The 19,372-nt window shown below is 52.6% G+C and overlaps 1 protein-coding gene across 1 annotated transcript; it reads left to right on the top strand.

The window, feature by feature from the left end:
- The first annotated feature begins 374 nt into the window (after window positions 1-374).
- Window positions 375-1,803, top strand: LOC141737371 (olfactory receptor 14A16-like). The gene has a single exon (XM_074572058.1). It carries the CDS (start codon window positions 375-377, stop codon window positions 1,398-1,400), a length of 1,026 nt encoding a protein of 341 aa, XP_074428159.1. The 3' UTR covers window positions 1,401-1,803.
- Window positions 1,804-19,372: the final 17,569 nt, after the last annotated feature.

The following is a 19,372-nucleotide window of genomic DNA, read 5'->3' as shown; positions in this document are numbered from 1 at the left end:
TCTCTCCAACACTCTTGCAACTGTGGTTTCATGGCAATGGGAGTGCAGAGACTGACAAGCCCTTTTTTCATGAGGAGAGGTTTATCTGAGAAATTGGGACACCAGGACTGCCCACCCCATTCCCACGAATCTGCTGCTGCAGAGCAGGGCTGACTCCTGGGCATCCGGCGGGCAGAGGTCCCGCTCCTCCTGGCACACCTGGACAGAACCAACCAGAGCTCCAGCCACAGAGCTGAATGAAGATCTGATAGAAATGGAAAAGCAGTGCAGAGTGTGAGGTATGAGAACTGGTGTTGATTTTGCCCTGAGAAGTCTCCCCTAACTTCTCACTGTGCTTTCCTCCTTGTTCAGTGCTCCACACCCAGAGGCACCAAATGTCCAACAGCAGCTCCATCACCCAGTTCCTCCTCCTGGCATTCGCAGACACACGGGAGCTGCAGCTCTTGCACTTCGGGCTCTTCCTGGGCATCTACCTGGCTGCCCTCCTGGCCAACGGCCTCATCATCACGGCCATCACCTGTGACCACCACCTCCACACCCCCATGTACTTCTTCCTCCTCAACCTCTCCCTCCTCGACCTGGGCTCCATCTCCACCACTGTCCCCAAATCCATGGCCAATTCCCTGTGGGGCACCAGGGACATTTCCTACAAAGGATGTGTTACACAGGTGTTTTTTTTCTTTTTCTGTGCTGCAGCAGAGTTTTATCTTCTCACTGTCATGGCCTATGACCGCTACGTTGCCATCTGCAAACCCCTGCACTACGGGACCCTCCTGGGCAGCAGAGCTTGTGTCCACATGGCAGCAGCTGCCTGGGGCAGTGGGTTTCTCTATGCTCTCCTGCACATGGCCAATACATTTTCCCTGCCCCTCTGCCAGGGCAATGCCCTGGACCAGTTCTTCTGTGAAATCCCCCAGATCCTCAAGCTCTCCTGCTCACACTCCTACCTCAGGGAAGTTGGGCTTCTTGTGGTCAGTGTCTGTTTAGCATTTGGTTGTTTTGTGTTCATCGTGCTGTCCTATGTGCAGATCTTCAGGGCCGTGCTGAGGATCCCCTCTGAGCAGGGACGGCACAAAGCCTTTTCCACGTGCCTCCCTCACCTGGCCGTGGTCTCCCTCTTTATCAGCACTGGAATATTTGCCTACCTGAAGCCCCCCTCCATCTCTTCCCATGTTCTAGACCTGGTGGTGGCAGTTCTGTACTCAGTGGTTCCTCCAGCCGTGAACCCCCTCATCTACAGCATGAGGAACCAGGAGCTCAAGGATGCCCTCTGGAAATTAATGACCAGGTTATTTTCTGCAGCAATAAACTGTCTCCTGCAAATCACTCATAATGAGGGGTTAGGTAACTGTGTGTTAGGTTTGGTTGAGGGTTTTGGCTTTTTCTTTTTTTTTTTTTAAAATTATATACTTTTGTCAACAAATAAATGTCATTATTTGAGATTTTTTTTTTACTACCTATCTATCCAAATTTCTGAGACTCACAGAGTCATGCCCAAAATCCTTCTTCTCAGGCCTTTTCTGGAGCTGCAGGGGTAGAGCCTGAGCGCCGAGGAGGAGGGGAAAGAATCCCAGTACTTGCAGAGCACCAGCACTTGTTCTTTGCGGGGCTGCTCTATTTTCACTTCCACACTCGCCTTCTGAGCCCCTGTGTTGATCTAAGGCCTGAGTGCTCTGGCAGCTTGGTCATGGTGCTGCTGTGTAGCAGCTCTGTGATCACAGGCAAGGAGAAGCAATGGGCACCTCTGAGAAAAAGCTCGTCTGCATAACAGAGTTTCCACCATGAAAGGGGATCTGCTCAGGGCAACGCAGGAAGGATCAGGTCTTCTTCCACAGTTGCTGTCAAGAGCGTTCCTTCAAACGTGCCCTGGTGAGGGATGCCCAGTAAAGAGGTAAAGAGTGTGCGTGTGCAGGGTGAGGGCACACACAACAGTGTCCTTGCACAGCCACACCTCCAGGGACAGAACTGAAGGACCAGCAGAGCGGGGTCTGGTCTGTGCCTTTGTTTGCTGGACACCCCGGGGAAGCTGTCCCAGGGCAATCGTCACAGAACAGGCACCTGAAACCACCATTTGCAGAACTGGACGCCTACGCAAGCCCAGAGAGGATGTTTGTCTGCCTGTGGAGAGACACCGAATAACGAGGTCAGAAGTCCCTGTTTGCATGGTTCAGAGGAGATTTCGGCATGCACACCGTGTGCATGTGGGGACATGAACCCGAGAGAGCACAAACACCAGCAGCTGTTCTTAGAAATGCCCGAAAGTGCTGTGGGACAGGCAGTGTCCCTTCACTGGAGAGTAACGTCCCCTGGGAAACCCCCTGAATGCAGCACTGGGATGGGCTTCCTTGACCCCAGGTCCCTGTGTCCATTCCTCACGCCGTGGGGCATCTCAGAGAGGTGCCGAGCAGGGAGACACAGCGCGGGGCTGAGGTGCTGCCGGCGTCTGGGAGTGGCAACAGGAGGCCATGGAGTCTGCTGCAGGGCCTCTGCCCGTGCCAGGGAAGGACTCGTGTCTCTGAACAGCCCTGCCAGCGCCCTGACAGTGCCGTGTGTGTCTCCAGGAACACCTGTGTGCTACCTCACCCTCCCCTCTCTTCATGGCCTGTCCCTTTGATTACACGGTGTGACAGAAGCACCTCTGTGGAGCATCTCCCCTGTGCAGTCCGAAAGGGTTCTGCAGGCGTGAGCGGCATTGCCCTCTACGAGATGGCATTTCTCACCTCTCACAGAGCACAGAGCACGTCTAGGGAGTAGGAATGCAGTGAGAGGCACACACTCTCCATGTTTCACCTCTCTGAACGTCCTTCACTATTTTTATAAGCACCTGACAGAGAAGCAAATGTCTTCAGAAATAGGTGGGCTGGGCTTTTTGCACCAATGCTGAAACTCTCCTGACGTGAAACCATTACATTCATCATGGACTTTGTTTTCATAACCTGCTTTTTAGACCCATTCTTCCCCTGCCTGCACTTGGGGGCAGCTCTCCTGCCCAGCATGGGCAGGCAGAAGGCCTTCTCCACCGGCTCCTCTGCCCTCCCTGGAGCCACTCCTTTCTGCGGCACCCCCACCACTGTCAGTGGGATGCCCAGAACAGCCCTCCTGAGAGAGTTTAACAACGCCCTGTTTCAACACGCACCTCACCCCTGCTCGATCCTCTCATCTACAGCCTGAGGAGAAGGAAGGATGGGGGTTGGGAGGAACTGACAGAAACAGCTTAGGAAAGCTGTCGGCTGCAGAGAGATCCCGTTGGAGTCGTGGGCTTGTAGGAAGAAATCACTCTTCTGAAGTGGCCCTGAGGGCCTGGACAAGTTAAGTATTGTGTCCTGGGCGCTCCTTGGAAAGTGACGCCTCTGGAAGTTTTCCACAGTGAGAAGGCTTTTGGTGTCAGGGAGATGGGGAAGGCTGGCCAGTGTCATTGTGACATCTCTCTCCAACACCTTGGAAAGGCCAGAGCCATCTGAGAGGTTCCTGGGGCCTTGGAAAATGCGGACATGAACCCAGTGTTCCAAAAGGGCAGGAAGGAGGATTGGGACAATGACAGACTGGCCAGCCTCACCAGGGCAGGGGATATGACAAGTCCTCCTGCAGCCATCAGCAGGGGTTTGAAGGACAAGAAAGGGATGGCAGAAGACATGTGGGAGGGAAAAGAAGGGGATGTTGTGTACCCGGACTTTAGCAAGGCCTTTGACATGGTCTTCTGTAGTCTCCTTATAGCCAGGTTGTTGACAGCCGGGCTAAAGAAGTGGACGGCGTGGTTTGTGGAAAGCTGTCTGAATAATGACGGAGGGACATCATCTGTGGCACAAAGTCCTCCTGGCAGCCACTTACTAGTGGCATCCATCAAAGACCAGCCCTTGACAACTACTATGGAACATTATTATCTCTCCGTATGATGGCAGACAATGCACTTTCACCTCCTTTGTAGATGATGCCAAGCTGGGGGAGCCCTTGAGGAATCCCACCCTGTTAGCACTGTTGGTGGCAGGAGAGTTGGGAAGGATGACTGTGGTGGGTTAAACATGGCAGGGCACGGAGGGTCGGAAGGGAGAAGCGTAGAGGGATGGCACCTTTGGGAAGGAGCGCACAGGAGAGGTGACCCAAAGCTGACTAACAGAGTACTCCATCCCACCGGCATCTTGCTCAGTATAAAAGCTGAGGGATCACAGGGCTCAGGCTCTTTTTCCAATGTCAGGTGCCAGCTGGAGGAGTGGTGCTAGAGGAGGCTGGGAAGCAAAAGCGTGGTTGTGATGTGACAATTCAGGGCAGCACTTGACCAGGGGCTGGTCCCAGGCAAATGGCGCTGGAGCCCCGGTGGTCCTGCTGTGGCCAGGACATTAATGGCCCCTGCGAGTGGGGCGGGGGCAGGGGCAGAAGGAGATGCCCTGAGCCGGAGAGGGAAAAAATTAAATGCCCCAAGTGGGGCAGGAGCAAAGCGAGTCACCCTGATTTCAGCAGAGGCAGAAAGAGCCACCTTGAGCAGGGCAGGAGTAAATCCAGGCACCTGGTGTAGGGCAGGGGCAAATGGAGCCTCCCCAGGCAAGAGAGGGGAAAAACCAGCTGTCCTGAGGGGGACACGATGAAAAGAAGCCACCCAAGCAAGGCTGAGGCCACACTGGATGCCCCAAGGGAAGGATATAAAGAAGAAAGCCTCCCCAAGTGGAGCAGGAGGAAAACTCCCTGCCCTGAGCTGAGCAGGAGGAACTCAGTGCCCCGAGCAAGAGCGGGGAAAACTGGAGGACGCAGGCGGTGCAGGGGCCCAACTGGCGAGCTCAAGGAGGGCAGGGGTAGCAACCAGCTGCCTTCTTGGGGCAGAGGCAACACTCATTGCCCTCCAGGCAGGTCGTGGGGTTAAACCAGATGCTAAAAAGCCACCCACAAATGGCTATTGGATCTGGAGGGTGGGAGAGCAGCTGGGTGGGGGCCTGGCAGCCACCCAAGGTACACCCAGTGCAGTTGCTCAAGGTGGTGCTTTTGTAGCACTCCTTCAGTCAGCCTGTGGCTGGATCTTCTGGGGTAGATAAAATCACAGAATCACGGAATGATAGGGGTTGTAAGGGACCTCTGGAAATCATCTAGTCCACCTCCCCTGCCAGAGCAGGTTGAGCTAGAGCAGGTTGCACAGGAATGCGTCCAGGTGGGGTTGAATATCTCCAGATACAGAGGCTACAGCACCTCTCTGGGCAGCCTGTCCCCATGCTCTGCCACCCTTGAAGTCAAGAAGTTCTGCACCTGTCAGACACCAGGTGCTTTGCTGCAGGAGTCTCACAGACACAGTCCTGTACCTGGGAAGAGTGGAAAATAAAGCCCTCAGCCCCCCGACTGTGCCAGCCAAAGCTGTGAAGGGGCTCGCTGACAGCCCTGGGCAGGTTTTTATGCCTGGGGCTGGTGCGGCTCCAGGCAGAGGCGGGAGCTCTGTGGGCAGATGAGCAGCCCTTGGCCAGCAGTGCCTGGGGCAGCCCAACAGCTGCCGGCTGGTGGCTGCAGGAGGTGCCCCAGCTGTGGTTGCTGAGGGGCCACAGTGTGTCCCCGTGCGTCTGGGGGTGGCCCCTGTCACAAAGGGACAGTGATGTGACACCCACTCACTGCTTGTGAGCTCACCTGGCCAGGGCTTGGCATCCTCAAGAGCGGGCCAGCCAAAGCTCCTTGGGCTGAGCTGGCCCTGGGAACACTCGGCTCCTGCCTTTGCCACTTGCTTGGCTGCTTTTTCCCAACCATTCGTAGTTTACTGCCCACTTCTCCTCACCTTCCATCCTTTTCTAAATGTAACGATGATTTGACCTTCAGGACAGATCATACAGGAGGTAGATGTGGGATCAAAGTATCATCTGGTCTATGCCTTCGGAGCTTTAGGATGAGGTGTTACACCTTTATAGGCTGGCCAGATACGCACTATGGGTAGAGTTCCTATTTGCTAATTGTTATTTCTTCAACACATCCCAGGGTGGGTAAGTAGAGGTGGCAGTGTACTCTGAGGCTTTGGGCTCCGTCTGGAATGAGAAGAAGCCCATCCTGACGGATGCGGTAGGAAGAGAGACAGAAAAGGAGCACAGCAAAGGCAGCTGTTAAAGCAGCAGCTGAAAGCCGGTCCCTCCTGTGTCCAAGGGGGCAAAGTGTGGGGTGGAGAACCAGAGGGCTCTGCTGCTAATGGCAGCCAGAGGGAAGCAGCAGGTCCTCTTCAGAGAAGGTGACACCCAGTGCAGTCTTCCCAAAGGGCCTTGGTAACTGCTGTCAGTTGGATTCCTGCGACAGGGACAGCAGGGCCGTCAGCTGCAGCTCTGCAGCGCTTGGAACTACCACTGAAACGGTGCTGGTGGCGGATGCTGTTCTCTGGGTTTAGTTTGGGATTTTTTGTAATTTATTTTGTTGAGGTGCAGCTATTTCTTTGCACTCAGGTGTCAGGATTAGCACTGATCTTCTCTTTCTGGGGCATGTCCTGGCATCCTTCGTCATCCAGAGCTTTCCCTGCTGTTCCTGAAGAGGAACGATGGCCTCAATGGGGCCACCCATCACTCCTGTGAGTGACGACTTCACCATCAGGCTTGGACTTTGTGAATCCCCAAAGGCAAGGGACGTGGGTGGTGCTCCATCCCTGAATGTTGATGTACCGGCAATCGAGAGGGAATTCTGGGGTGAGTCAGTCACGACTTATGAGCCAGTTTTGACATCTCATGTCATGACTTCTCATCATGATGAGACATGAGGGATGTCCCCATCCATCCCACAAGTCCGTTCAGCACCCAAGCACATCATCAAGGCCTTTCAGCCTTCAGTTCCCTGAGTGTGTTCTGCACTCCAGTTTGGGAAGAAAAGGCCTATTTTCACCCATGGCAATCAGGAAACTCCCTTTTATTACAGAGATACCAAAAGGCAGGCCAGCATTACCATGGTGACAGACTAATTGAGAGAAGGTCTCTGGGTCAGACAGACTGGGTTCACCCTCTGAAGAAGTGGGAGAAAGCAAATATTTGTGTTGAGACAGCTGTATGACTGATACAATAAGCACAAGATAAATATGAGGTCACTTGTAAACAGAGAGGGGAAACTCAATGCTGCTGAAGCACACTGGTAGAATCAGTTTCCACAGGGCATCCTTGAGCTCCTGGTTCCTCATGCTGTAGATGAGGGGGTTCACTGCTGGAGGCACCACTGAGTACAGCACAGCCATCACGAGGTCTAGAACATGGGAAGAGATGGAGGGGGGCTTCAGGTAGGCAAACACGGCAGTGCTGACAAGCAGGGAGACCACGGCCAGGTGAGGGAGGCACGTGGAGAAGGCTTTGTGCCGTCCCTGCTCAGAGGGGATCCTCAGCACGGCCCTGAAGATCTGCAAATACGACAGCACGATGAACACAAAACACAGAAAAGCTAAAAAACACCCTAATACAAGAAGCCCAACTTCCCTGAGGTAGGAGTGTGAGCAGGAGAGCTTGAGGATCTGGGGGATTTCACAGAAGAACTGGTCCAGGGCATTGCCCTGGCAGAGGGGTAGGGAAAATGTATTGGCCATGTGCAGGAGAGCATAGAGAAACCCACTGCCCCAGGCAGCTGCTGCCATGTGGACACAAGCTCTGCTGCCCAGGAGGGTCCCGTAGTGCAGGGGTTTGCAGATGGCAACGTAGCGGTCATAGGCCATGACAGTGAGAAGATAAAACTCTGCTGCAGCACAGAAAAAGAAAAAAAAGACCTGTGCAACACATCCTTTGTAGGAAATGGCCCTGGTGTCCCACAGGGAATTGGCCATGGCTTTGGGGAGAGTGGTGGAGATGGAGCCCAGGTCAAGGAAGGCGAGGTTGAGGAGGAAGAAGTACATGGGGGTGTGGAGGCGGTGGTCACAGGTGATGGCCGTGATGATGAGGCCGTTGGCCAGGAGGGCAGCCAGGTAGATGCCCAGGAAGAGCCCGAAGTGCAAGAGCTGCAGCTCCCGTGTGTCTGCGAACGCCAGGAGGAGGAACTGGGTGATGGAGCTGCTGTTGGACATTTGGTGCCTTTTGGTGTGGAGCACTGAACAAGGAGGAAAGCACAGTGACAACTTAGGGGAGACTTTTCTGAGAAAAATCAACACCAGTTCTCATACCTCACACTCTGCACTGCTGTGGGATGTGCCAGCTTTGGGAGATCATTCCAGGAACCGCAGCTGCATTCCCTGCAGCCAGAGACTTACCCTGTTAAGGGGATGTGGGAGAAGCACTCCCTGCATCTACTGGATTGAGATGGGATAGCACTTGCCTCACTGCAGTTGCTTGAAGGAAAGCACTGAATGCCTCAGAAGGTCTCTTGGGGTCTCTTACACGGCTGCTCTGAATGGGGATGATGTTCGCGCAAGTCCTGTGCTGTCCCTGCCGGCTGCACGCAGTTGTGCTGGAGAGCCCTGGCACCTCAGGCAGCTCCACAGGATGGAGTTAACCTTGAAATTGGGCAGCTGCCCTGAATTAGGTTGGGCATTGTAGGGGTGCCAGTGAGAACCCAGCCCTAACTGCCAATGGAGATCTGGTAAAGACAGCTGGTGGAGAAGAGAGAGAGACGTAGCTCTTCAGATGGCAATGACTCCATTTGCTCAGAGGAATAGCTCTACAGGCTGCCCTGTACATAGTGAGCAGGAACAGCCTTCATTGTCCTAAAGGTGGCCATCTGCTGTCACTTCAGCTGCCCAAAGCAATGCCCCAAGAGCCTCCAAAATGATGGCCCCAGACGCTGCCCTGTCCCTCTGAACTGCTCCATCAAAGTTTAGAGATACCTGCACATGTCTCGGGCCACCTCTGGCACTTCAAATGTGCACTGTGGTTTGCAGGGGTACAGGAGATTCCTCCCTTTCATTGTCTGGGTGTCCTGTCTCATAGGTGGAAAAGAAGAGGTCGTTCTGGGACCTAACTCTGCCTCTGATAGGGGAAATGATACTGCCGGAAAGGAATGTCCCCCCCAACAGCTGAGGGAGGAAACATCAGTCATGACTTCAGCTTGTTGCACAGCAGGTTCCCCTGGAGCCTCAGGGACATCTTTGATGGAGCCACAGCGAGCCGAGAAAGTGCCACCTGATTAGGTCAGAAGTCCTTGTTTGCATTGCATGGAGGAGACTCAAGCATGCACATCATGTGCATGTGGGGAGAGGAACCCGAGTTGAGCACAAGTGCCACCAGCTATTCCCAGAGCGTCCACGAAGGCCTGTGGGACACACTCTGTCTTCGGGTAACTTGACTTTGAGAGGAACGTCCTCTGGGAAACCACCTGGATGCCGCACTGGGATGTGCTTCCGTGAACCAGGGTCCCTATGTCCATACCTCATGCCATGAGGCATCTCAGATGGGCACCACACCACAGGGCTGAGGTGCCTCCCAGCATCTGGGAGTGGCAGCAGGAGGCCAGAGAGTCCCTACGCCTCTGCACGTGGAAGGGAAGGGCTCGCGGCTTTGAACACCCCTGTCAGAGCCCTGACAATTCTGCGTGTGACTTCAGGAACAACCCCACCGGCCCAATGAGATTTCTCTCACCTGCCTTTTCCGGTTCATCGCAAGTGCCTCTGTGTGCTGCCTCACCCTCCCCTGTCCTTATGGCCCATCCCTTGTTTCACACGGTCTGAAAGCAGCACGTCCACAGAGCATTTCGCCCGCGCAGTCCGAAAGGGTTCTGCAAGCAGGAGTGTCACTGCCCTCCAGAAGATGGCTTTTCTCACCCTTCACACAGAACAGAGCACGTCTAGGGACTATGATGCACTCAGAAGCACAGACACCTCCGTGTTTCACCTCTCTGAACTTCCTTCCCAATGTCCTTAGGCACCTAACAGAGAAACAAATGTTGTCACTCGAAGGCGTACCCACAAGGAGAGAGGGGACAGGAAGACCTAAAATTTTCCATGGCAAAAGGGGATCAGGACAATTTGTCATCATCAATGGCGTTTCCCCTAATGGGAATGGGCAACGTCCCCAACCTTAGGAAAAATCTCTTCCTCCTCCCTCCCATGACCTGCCCCATAATTGCAGTTGGGAACAGCCTCAGCATGGGGCTGCTGGTGGAAAACCTGGAAACCTGCTACAGCTCCGCCACCCTGACTGTCCTCCCACTGGGCACAGCACCATCTCTGCTCACAGCGCTCTTAGGGCTATTTCCTGCACCTTTGGCAGGTACAGAGTGGCTCCTGCTGGTGGCCACATGCTATGACCAGTACTTGGCTCTGTGCCACCCCCTGCTCTCTGCAAGACTCCTGAACTGGAAGGGTTGTCGCTAGAAGACAGCTGCACCTTGGCTGGGGGGATTTCTGTCATCTGCAGTAATCATTTCCTTCTTGTCCCAGACACATTTGCTGGCCCTGATGTACTAGACCACTTTTGTGATTTTGCCCCAAGGCTGGAGCTCTCCTGCAGTGACACCATGACGCTCATGCTCTCAGCTTTGGAAACGTGCTGTTTAGATCCAGTCTTCCCCTTCCTGGTCACACCGGCATCTTGTGTGTGCATCAGAGCTTCCATGGCCACCGAATTAATTCGCATCAGGTGCAGGGATGCTTTACATGTGCCCTTATACAGCCCTGACCATATCAAGAATCCTTCAGTACTCCTTCAGGAGTTTGTTTGATTTCCCAAGGAGTATCAGTACCTATTAAAAAAAATATAAACATACATATGTCCAATGCAGCAGTCTGCATCTCTGTTAGAAGCCTTGAAGCAGTGTCCGGGGGAGCAGGGCTTGAGGTGTGAGCATCCCGTGAGTTGACGGATCCCCTTTCCCAGCAGATGGGGTCAGGGCTTGGCTGTCCTGCTTGGTGACACACATCAAGGGCTTTCACAACCACATGCCACGTTTGATTTTCCACCTCGAAGCAGCACCTCTGACTTCCTGCTTCACCAGCCTCCAAGGACTCTGGGAAACTCTTGGAGGTTTGCTGCTGACTTTTACTTGTCTTGAGGCTTGTTCAGTCTTTCAGGATCTGCAGTTCAGGCACTTGGCACCAGAGGGCTCATTAACATGCAAAACGCCCTAACAAGTCAAGTCTCTGGGCATAGTTTTCCTTAAAGTCTTCAATTCTCATGTGCTTAATTAGAGAAGTTTCAGGAATGTAATCAAAGTGAAATAATATGATTACTAAACAACAAGAAGAAAGGGTTTCTTTTTTCTTTTTCCTACTTTATTTTTCTGCTTATACATGAATGGAAATCAGCAGTCTCTACATGATACTGATCCTGAGCGTCTGCTAATGCAGCCTGAACAGATATGAAAATCAAGACCCTTTGTGTTCCACAACCTATGGCCAGTCTTCATCCTGCCCCCAACCCAGCATTTCTCTCATCAGCCCCCTGGGACTTACAGCAGCCCTGTTCAAATCTGAGCTTCCTCCACTGAAGCTGCGCGGTTCAGCCCATTGGCACCGGTTCCCACCTGGGTTACTTGGAGAACGAGCAGCACACGGACACAGAAGGGTGTTTGTCACTTGCCAACAAATGGAAACAAAGGAATGCATAGCTCAGTAAAAAAATGAGACATTCCTCAGCAATGTGTAAAGTCCACATTACCCCCACCGAAATCTGCTTCCTACAGTGGCTACCCTTAGACCAACAGAAAACATAATTTTTGTTAAATCACAGATCCCAAGACTTCCCAAAAGATTCCCTGTCCTGGACTTTCTTTCTTTGTCCATAATTGTTCTTTGCACGCAGTGAGGCACACACTCACGTCACGAGCTCCCTCGATTCGCAGAGAGAAGCAAAGAGACAAAGTAAATCAAATGGTCTTTTGAACACACAAATCTGCCTAAAGGGGGCCCTGAGCAGCAACAAGCTTTTGGACAAATCATGGAATAAGAGAATGATGGAATGTGTGGGGTTGGAAGGGACCTTGAAAGGTCATCTAGTCCAACCCCCTGCAGTAAGCGGGGACACCGACAACTAGATCAGGTTGCTCAGAGGCTCATCAAACCTGGCCTTGAATGTCTCCAGGGATGGGGCCTCCAGCCCGTCTCTGGGCAACCTGTGCCACTGTCTCACCACCCTCAGTGGAAAGAACTTCTTCCTAAACTCTAATCTAAACCTACCCTGCTCTAGTTTAAAACCATTGTCCCTCGTCCTAAGGCTACATGCCCTTGCAAACAGCCTTGCAACAGCTTTCTGACAGGGCCCCTTCAGGTACTGGAAGGCCGCTATAAGGTCTCCCCGGAGCCTTCTCTTCTCCAGGCTGAACAACCCCAACCTCTCTCAGCCTGTCTTCACAGGAGAGGTGCTCCAGCCCTCTGATCGTCTTCGTGGCCCTCCTCTGGACCCGCTCCAGCAGGTCCATGTCCTTCTTGTGCTGAGGGCTCCAGAGCTGGACACAGTACTCCAGGTGGGGTCTCACGAGAGCAGAGTAGAGGGGGAGAATCCCCTCTCTGGGTCTGCTGGCCATGCTTCTTTTGATGCAGCCCAGGACACGATTGGCCTTCTGGGCTGCAAGCACACATTGTTAGCTCATGTCCAGCTTTTCATGCACCAGGACCCCCAAGTCCTTTTCCACAGGGCTGCTCTCTATCAAGTCATCCCCCAGCCTGTATTGGTAACGAGGGTTGTCCTGACCCAAGTGTAGGACCTTGCACTTGGCCCACCTTGATTGCCGTGTCCAGTTTTGCACCCCCCACCACAAAAAAGACATTGAGGGGCTGGAGCAGGTCCAGAGAAGAGCAATGAAGCTGGTGAGGAGTCTGGAGAACAAGTCTGATGAGGAGCAGCTGAGGGAGCTGGGGCTGTTTAGCCTGGAGAAAAGGAGGCTGAGGGGAGACCTTCTCGCTCTCTACAACTCCCTGAAAGGAGGGTGTACAGAGGTGGGGGTCGGTCTCTTCTCCCAAGAAACAAGCAATAGGAGACGAGGAAACAGCCGCAAGATGCCCCAGCAGAGGTTTAGACTGGATATTAGGAACAATCTTTCCCCTCCTCCATCCGCGTCAGACAGGCAGTCGTCACCAGCACGGAGGTGACGTGGACCCTTCTGCTGCTCACAGGTTTGGGGGGGACACTGAGGATATGGGGAGAGCACCTTGGGGTGTGGGGACACTGCGGGGAGGGGGACACACGTGCCAGATTCAGCCCCCTGACTTCCCCGTGTGGGAGCGCAGAGGAGGGGCAGGTGTACAACCTGCAGCTGACCCTATCCCTGACCCCAGTGTCATCCCTGTAGGTGCCATGTCCCCATCACTGTCCCCACAGGTGTCCTGGCCACACCACGGTCCCCAGCCCTGTCTCTGTCCCTCCAGGTCTCTTGTCCCCCTCCCTGTCCCCACAGGTGCCCTATGCCCAGGGCTGTGGGGACAGCGGCCGCCTGCTGGGCTGGTTCCATGGCAGCGTCAGTTTTGTCCACCTCCGTGTCACAGTGAGACCAGGGGACACTGTCGACCCCACTGGGGGCTGGAGAGGGGCCCCCAGGCTCAGTTGTGTTTTGTAAAGTCTCCTTTCAAGAGTACAAAAACGCATTTTTTGTTTCCAAAGCTTCTATTTCAGGCTCCAAAAAGGCATTTTTAAGATTAAGCCAGTCAGTTTTAGGGTCCAAGATGCATCTTGGATGTCAAAACCTTAATTTTGATGGTCCAAACCCCTCTTTTAGGGACCAAATTATCATGCATTTGAATCCAAAGCTTCATTTTTAGGTACAAACCCTCATTTACAAGTTCCCTCACTTCTGCATTGGGTGCCTCCCCTCCCCGAGATGCCGCAAGGGAAGCCCCAGCCCTCGGCACCGTGCCGCTGACCGGTGCCCACCAACACCCCGCTGTGTCTCCCTCCTCTCGCATGAACCATCTATAAACCAAAGGTCTCTCAGCACTCTGTCTACCCGTCTTTTAATTACCTCCAGGGATGGTGCCTCAGCCACTTCCCTGTGCAGCCTGTTCCAATGCCTGAAAAACCTTTCAGGGGAAAGATTGTTCCTAATATCCAGTCTAAACCTCTGCTGGGGCAACTGGCGGCCGTTTCCTCTTCTCCTGTTGCTTGTTTCTTGGGAGAAGAGACCGACCCCCACCTCTGTACACCCTCCTTTCAGGGAGTTGTAGAGAGCGAGAAGGTCTCCCCTCAGCCTCCTTTTCTCCAGGCTAAACAGCCCCAGCTCCCTCAGCTGCTCCTCATCAGACTTGTTCTCCAGACTCCTCACCAGCTTCATTGCTCTTCTCTGGACCTGCTCCAGCCCCTCAGTGTCTTTTTTGTGGTGAGGGGCGCAAAACTGGACACAGCACTCGAGCTGGGGCCTCACCAGTGCCCAGTACAGGGGGACGGTCACTTCTCTAGTCCTGCTGGCCACACTGTTCCTGATACAGGTCAGAACGCTGTTAGTCCAACCTGGCCTTGTGCCCCGGGATTCTGGGTTTGTTGGGTTGGAGTTTGGGGTGGATTTTGGGTTTTTTGATTTGGATTTTGGATTGGATGTTGAGTTTCCTGGACTGGATTCTTTGGGTTGGATTTTTCGTGTTGGATTTTTGGGGTTGTTTTTTTCATTTATTTAAGTTGTTTTTTGGGGTTGATGTTTTGGGGTTGGATTTTGGGTTTCATTATGGGTTGGTTGGTTGGTTGGAATTTTGGGTTGGATTGGATTTTTACCCCTGCATGGGTGTGTCAGGCAGCCATTGTGACATGAGGGCGGCAGGGCCAGCACTGAGTGTCTGGCGGTGGTGGCATGGCAACCGCTGATGTGCTGCCCGCAGTGGTGGGGCTGCCATGAGAAGGGACGTGTTCAAGGAGGTCAGGTTCCTCCAACCCCGACAGACCTGGCCTTGAGCCCTGGGATTTTGGGTCTGTTGGGTTGGAAGTTGGGGTGGGTTTTTTTTTAATGGTTGGATTTTGGCTTGGATTTTGGAATTTTTGGGCTTTGCTTTTTTTGGCTTGGATTTTTTGGGGTGGATTTTATGTTTTTTGAGTGATATTTTGGGTTGCATTTTGTGTTTTTCCAGTTAGATTTTTGGGGTTTGGTTTTTGGGGTTGGATTTTTTGGATTGGATTTTTCGGATTGGATTTTTCGGGTTGGTTGGGTTGAATTTGGGGTTGGGTTTTTTTGTTTGGGTTTTTTGGGATTGGGGTTTTTGGGGGTTCGGTTTATGGTTTTTTGATTAGATTTTGGGTTTTGGGGACTGGATTTTTGGGGTTGGGCTTTTTGAACCCTGGGATTTCTAGTTGTTTGGAGTGGATTTTGGGGTGTTTTGGGTTGGTTTTTTTTGTGTTGGGGGTTTTTGTTGTTGGGTTTTTCTTTTTGGGCTAGATTTGTTGGGGTTGGATTTTTGGACTGGGCTGTCCCCAGGGCCCTCCATCCCCCATGCGTTTAAACTTGGCTATCTGATACCAACCAAATCCCTTTGATTTGGCTGAAAATAAAAGTATTCCAGTGCTTGACAAACCTTTCAGTGAAGAAATGTTTTTCCTACTATCCAATCTAAACCTTCCCTGGCACAACTCCTGGCCTTTTCCTCTTGTCACGTAACTCGTTACTTGGGAGAAGACACCAACAGCCACCTCGCCACTTCCAAGCCTGTAGTGCTGCATTGGGTTTTCGTGACCCAAGCGTAGGACCTGGCACTTGGCTGTGTTGAACCTCAGGCCACTGGCCTCTGCCCATCGATCCAGCCTGTCCAGATCCCTCTGCAAAGCCTTTCTTCCCTCAAGCAGGTCGACACTGCCAACCAACTTGGTGTTGTCTGCAAACTTATTGAGGGTGCACTCGATCCCCTCATCCAGATCATTGATAAAGACATTAAAAGGAACTGGCCCCAGTTGTAGGCCCTGGGGAAAACCACTTGTGACCAGCTGCCACCTGCATTAAACTTTGGTCACCACCACTTTGGCCACTCTTTGGCTCAGCCATCCAGCCAGGTTTTCACCTGGCATAGAGTACTCCCGTCCAAGCCACGGGCAGCCAGTTTCTCAGGGAGAATGCTTTGGGAAATGCTGTCAAAGGCTTTTCTAAAGTCCAGGTAAAGAACATCCACAGCCTTTCCCTCATCCACTAAGTGGGTCACCTTCTCATAGAAGGAGAACAGGTTTGTCAAGCAGGACCTGACTTTCATGAACCCATGCTGACGGGGCCTGATCACCTGGTTGTCCTCATGTGCCACATGATGGCACTCAGGATGATCTGTTCCATGATCTTCCCCAGCACCGAGGTCAGACTGACAGGGCGGTAGTTCCCAGGATCCTCCTTCTGGCCGTTTATGTTGATGGGCGTCACCTTTACTAACCTCCACTTAACTGGCACCTCCCCGCTTTGCCAGGACTGCTGATAAATGATGGAAGGCGGCTTGGTGAGCATCTCCGACAGCTCCCTCAGTACCTGTGGGTGGAACCCATCTGGCCCCATAGATTTGTGTATGTCTAAGTGCTGTAGCAGGTCCCTCACTATTCCCTTTGGATTATGGGGGCTTCATGCTGCTCCCCATCCCTGTCTTCCCGCTCAGGGGCTGAGTACCCAGAGAACTGCTGGTCTTACTAATAAAGACGGAGGCAAAGAAGGTATTAAGTACCTCAGCCTTTTCCTCATCCTTTGTCACTATGTTTTCCGCCATATCCAATAAAGGATGGGGATTCTCCTTAGCTCTCTTTGTGTTTCTAATGTAATCATAGAAACATGTTTTAGTGTCTGTTATGACATTAGCCAGGTAAAGACCTAGTTGGGCATTGGCCTTTCTAATTTTTTCCCTGCATAACCTCACAACATCCTTGTAGTTCTCCTGAGTTGCCTCCCCCTTCTTCAAAATGTCATAATCTCCTTTTTTCCCCTGAGTTCGAGACAAAGCTCTCTGTTTGACCAGGCCAGTCTTCTTTGCCAGCTTGGTTTTAGGCACACGGGGATGGCCTGATCCTGCGCCTTTTAAAATTCCTTCTTGAAAAACGTCCTGCCTTCCTGGACTTCTTTTGCCCTTCAGGACTGCCTCCCAGGGGACTCTGTCAACCAGGCCTCTCAAAAGGGCAAACTAAGATAACCAGGTCCGAAGCCCAGAGAGTTATTGCCATTAGGCACCTCCTGATGGTGGAGGGAGGGGAAGCCCAAAAGAAGGAACTCCGTGACACTGGTATGGTTCAATAGTTTGCATCCAAGCTGCAGTGAGTAATGTCAGATGGTCAGTGGAGGAAACAATGCTTCAGGAGGTTGAAAGAAGATGAGACAGAGCGAAAGAACGTAGAAGGACGAGAAAAGAGGTTCATGGGGACATTCGGGCACAGGCTGGAAGGAAAACAGAAGATAGGAGAGGAGAATCATCTGAGAGCAAGAAGACATCCTTTGATGTACAGAGAACAAACTTGCTAAGTGAGTCAGAGTAGGACTGCACTATAAAATGTATGCCAGTTATTGCATTCGAGCTCTTTACCCAAGAGCCTCTTTACAGTCGATGGAGAAAAAAAATTGGTGTTTCTCAGCCGTTCTTACTCTAGTCTATTTAAATATATCTTTTAGGATGTGCTAAAAGGAATTCTACTGAAAGATAAAACACCTCAGCAAAGTAGCTTTAACCTTTGTCTCCTAACCTTAGGAGAGAAACAGAGAAAGCAGCGTGGAGATGGTGACAAATGAGGAGAGATGTGGGAAGTAAAGGTAAGCAGGACAGCCAGAGAAAAGGGGAAGGTTTGGTTTTCAGGGAAAACCAGAGCCAAAGAGGGCAAAGAGGAAAAGCCTGTGTTAAAACTATCCTCTTTTCAGGACTGTCTTTCCATCCATGCTTGAACTTTGCCAGGTAGAACAGAAAGCTTTGTAAACAGACTCCTCCTCAGTCACTGACCACTTTCTGGCCGAAAACCAGTTTTGGTAAAACATTCTGGCTGTGAGGGGGAAAAACAACAGACGATTTAAAAAGCAACACAAAAGAGGGGAAGAACCCAAAGGAAAAAGCTACGGGCTTGCTTCTTTCAGGAGCCTCACCTTTACCTTCCCGTCCCTGACTGTTACAGCCCTGACCAGCTCTTCCCTGTTTGTCAGGAGGAATTCCCACAGGGCACTTCACCTCATGGCATCACAGTCACCCTTGTAAGGAAGACATCCCCAATGAGCTCCAAACCCCTCCTGGGTGGTTTGCACCTCACTCTCTTGCCCCTTCAGCAAATGCTGGGATAGTTTAGGTCGGCCATGAGGACCAGGGCCTGCAAACATGAGGTTTCTTCCAGGTGTCTGAAGAAGGCCTCATCTGCTTCCTCTTCCTGGTCAGGGGATCCATAGCAGACATCCACCCACCACAGCGGTGCCCATGTCCTGCCCTCTTGTGCTGGCCCTTCAGCTCTCAGTTGACTCATCACCTCCCCCCAGGCAGAGCCCCATGTGTTCCTGCTGCTCTCTCCCAGAAAGGGCAACTTCCCCTCTGGGTCCAGACCTATGGCTTGACCAGTACCAGACCCAGAGTTTCTCTAGGAAGGAGTATTTGTAGTGCCCTACAACTCCTCATGCTGTTCTCTTGTGAGAGACACCCCAGTCAAGATGAGCCAGCTGCGTGCAAACATTAAAAGCTGAGCAAATGGTGCTTCAGTCCACGGGGACCTTGAGAAACTGGGATTTGGGCAGTGGAAGTCCCTTGAAGTTTTACAAGGAGAAGTGGTCAGTCCTGCCTTGGTGGGTGCTGGGGGGGAAGGGGGAGAATAAGCCCATACATCAGGATAGGCTGGGACCTGACGGGCTGAGCAGAGACTCTGAGGAGAAGGGCCTGGGCACCACGAGGGATGCCCTACGAGCCCGTAGAGTAGGGACACTATGAACAAGGCCAGCTGCATATGGGGCTGCATTAGGAGGAGCGTGGGCCACCCAGAGAACCTGAGTTCTCATCCCCCTCAACTCAGCACCGGTGTGGCCCCACACACATGGCTGTGTCCCAGTGTGTTGCTCCCCATTTCTGAGAAGTAGTGATGAACTAGAGAGTGCTGAGTGGAGGTCTGCCAAGGTGGGGTTTGGGACCTCGTGCACATGACCTGCGTGGGGTGGCTGAGGGACCTGCAGTTCCTTGGCCCAGCACTGTGGGGGCTCCAGGCAGTATTGCAGTAACCTGAGAGTGCTTGAAGGCTGCTTTCAGAGATGATGGGCCTTTCCTTTCTCGTAAGGTACAGCATGAGAAAGAAATAGCGATGCAACGTGCAGCTGGGGAGGTCCAGACTGCACATGAGGAAAAAGAAATGTCACTCCAAGGGCAGTGCTGTGGTGTAACAAGTCACCCAGAGGGAGACGGGATCAGCCCACGGCTTTGTGTTTCAAGGAACAGCCAGGGAGGACAGAGAGACATCAGTAAAGGAAGGAAGATGCTGAGGTGAGAGCAAGGTGTGGTAGCAGGGTGGAGGTCTACAGCCTGCAGAGAAAGAGGTGCAGGTGCGGGACACTGTAGGACAGCCTGTGGTGGAGCTGATAGAGGGATGAAGAAAGCCTGAAACGCACCAACAGGGATGAGCTCTTTCTGCCCTCGGCTGTTGTC

Source organism: Larus michahellis, unplaced genomic scaffold (genome assembly GCF_964199755.1).
Source record: "Larus michahellis unplaced genomic scaffold, bLarMic1.1 SCAFFOLD_34, whole genome shotgun sequence".
NCBI lineage: Eukaryota > Metazoa > Chordata > Aves > Charadriiformes > Laridae > Larus > Larus michahellis.
The sequence above is the reverse complement of the archived record's forward strand: the minus strand, read 5'-3'. Positions and strand labels throughout refer to the sequence as shown.

Bases quoted from the DNA above. Each gene is read 5' to 3' on its own strand.
- LOC141737371 (XM_074572058.1), top strand. From the start codon at position 375: ATGTCCAACAGCAGCTCCATCACCCAGTTCCTCCTCCTGGCATTCGCA.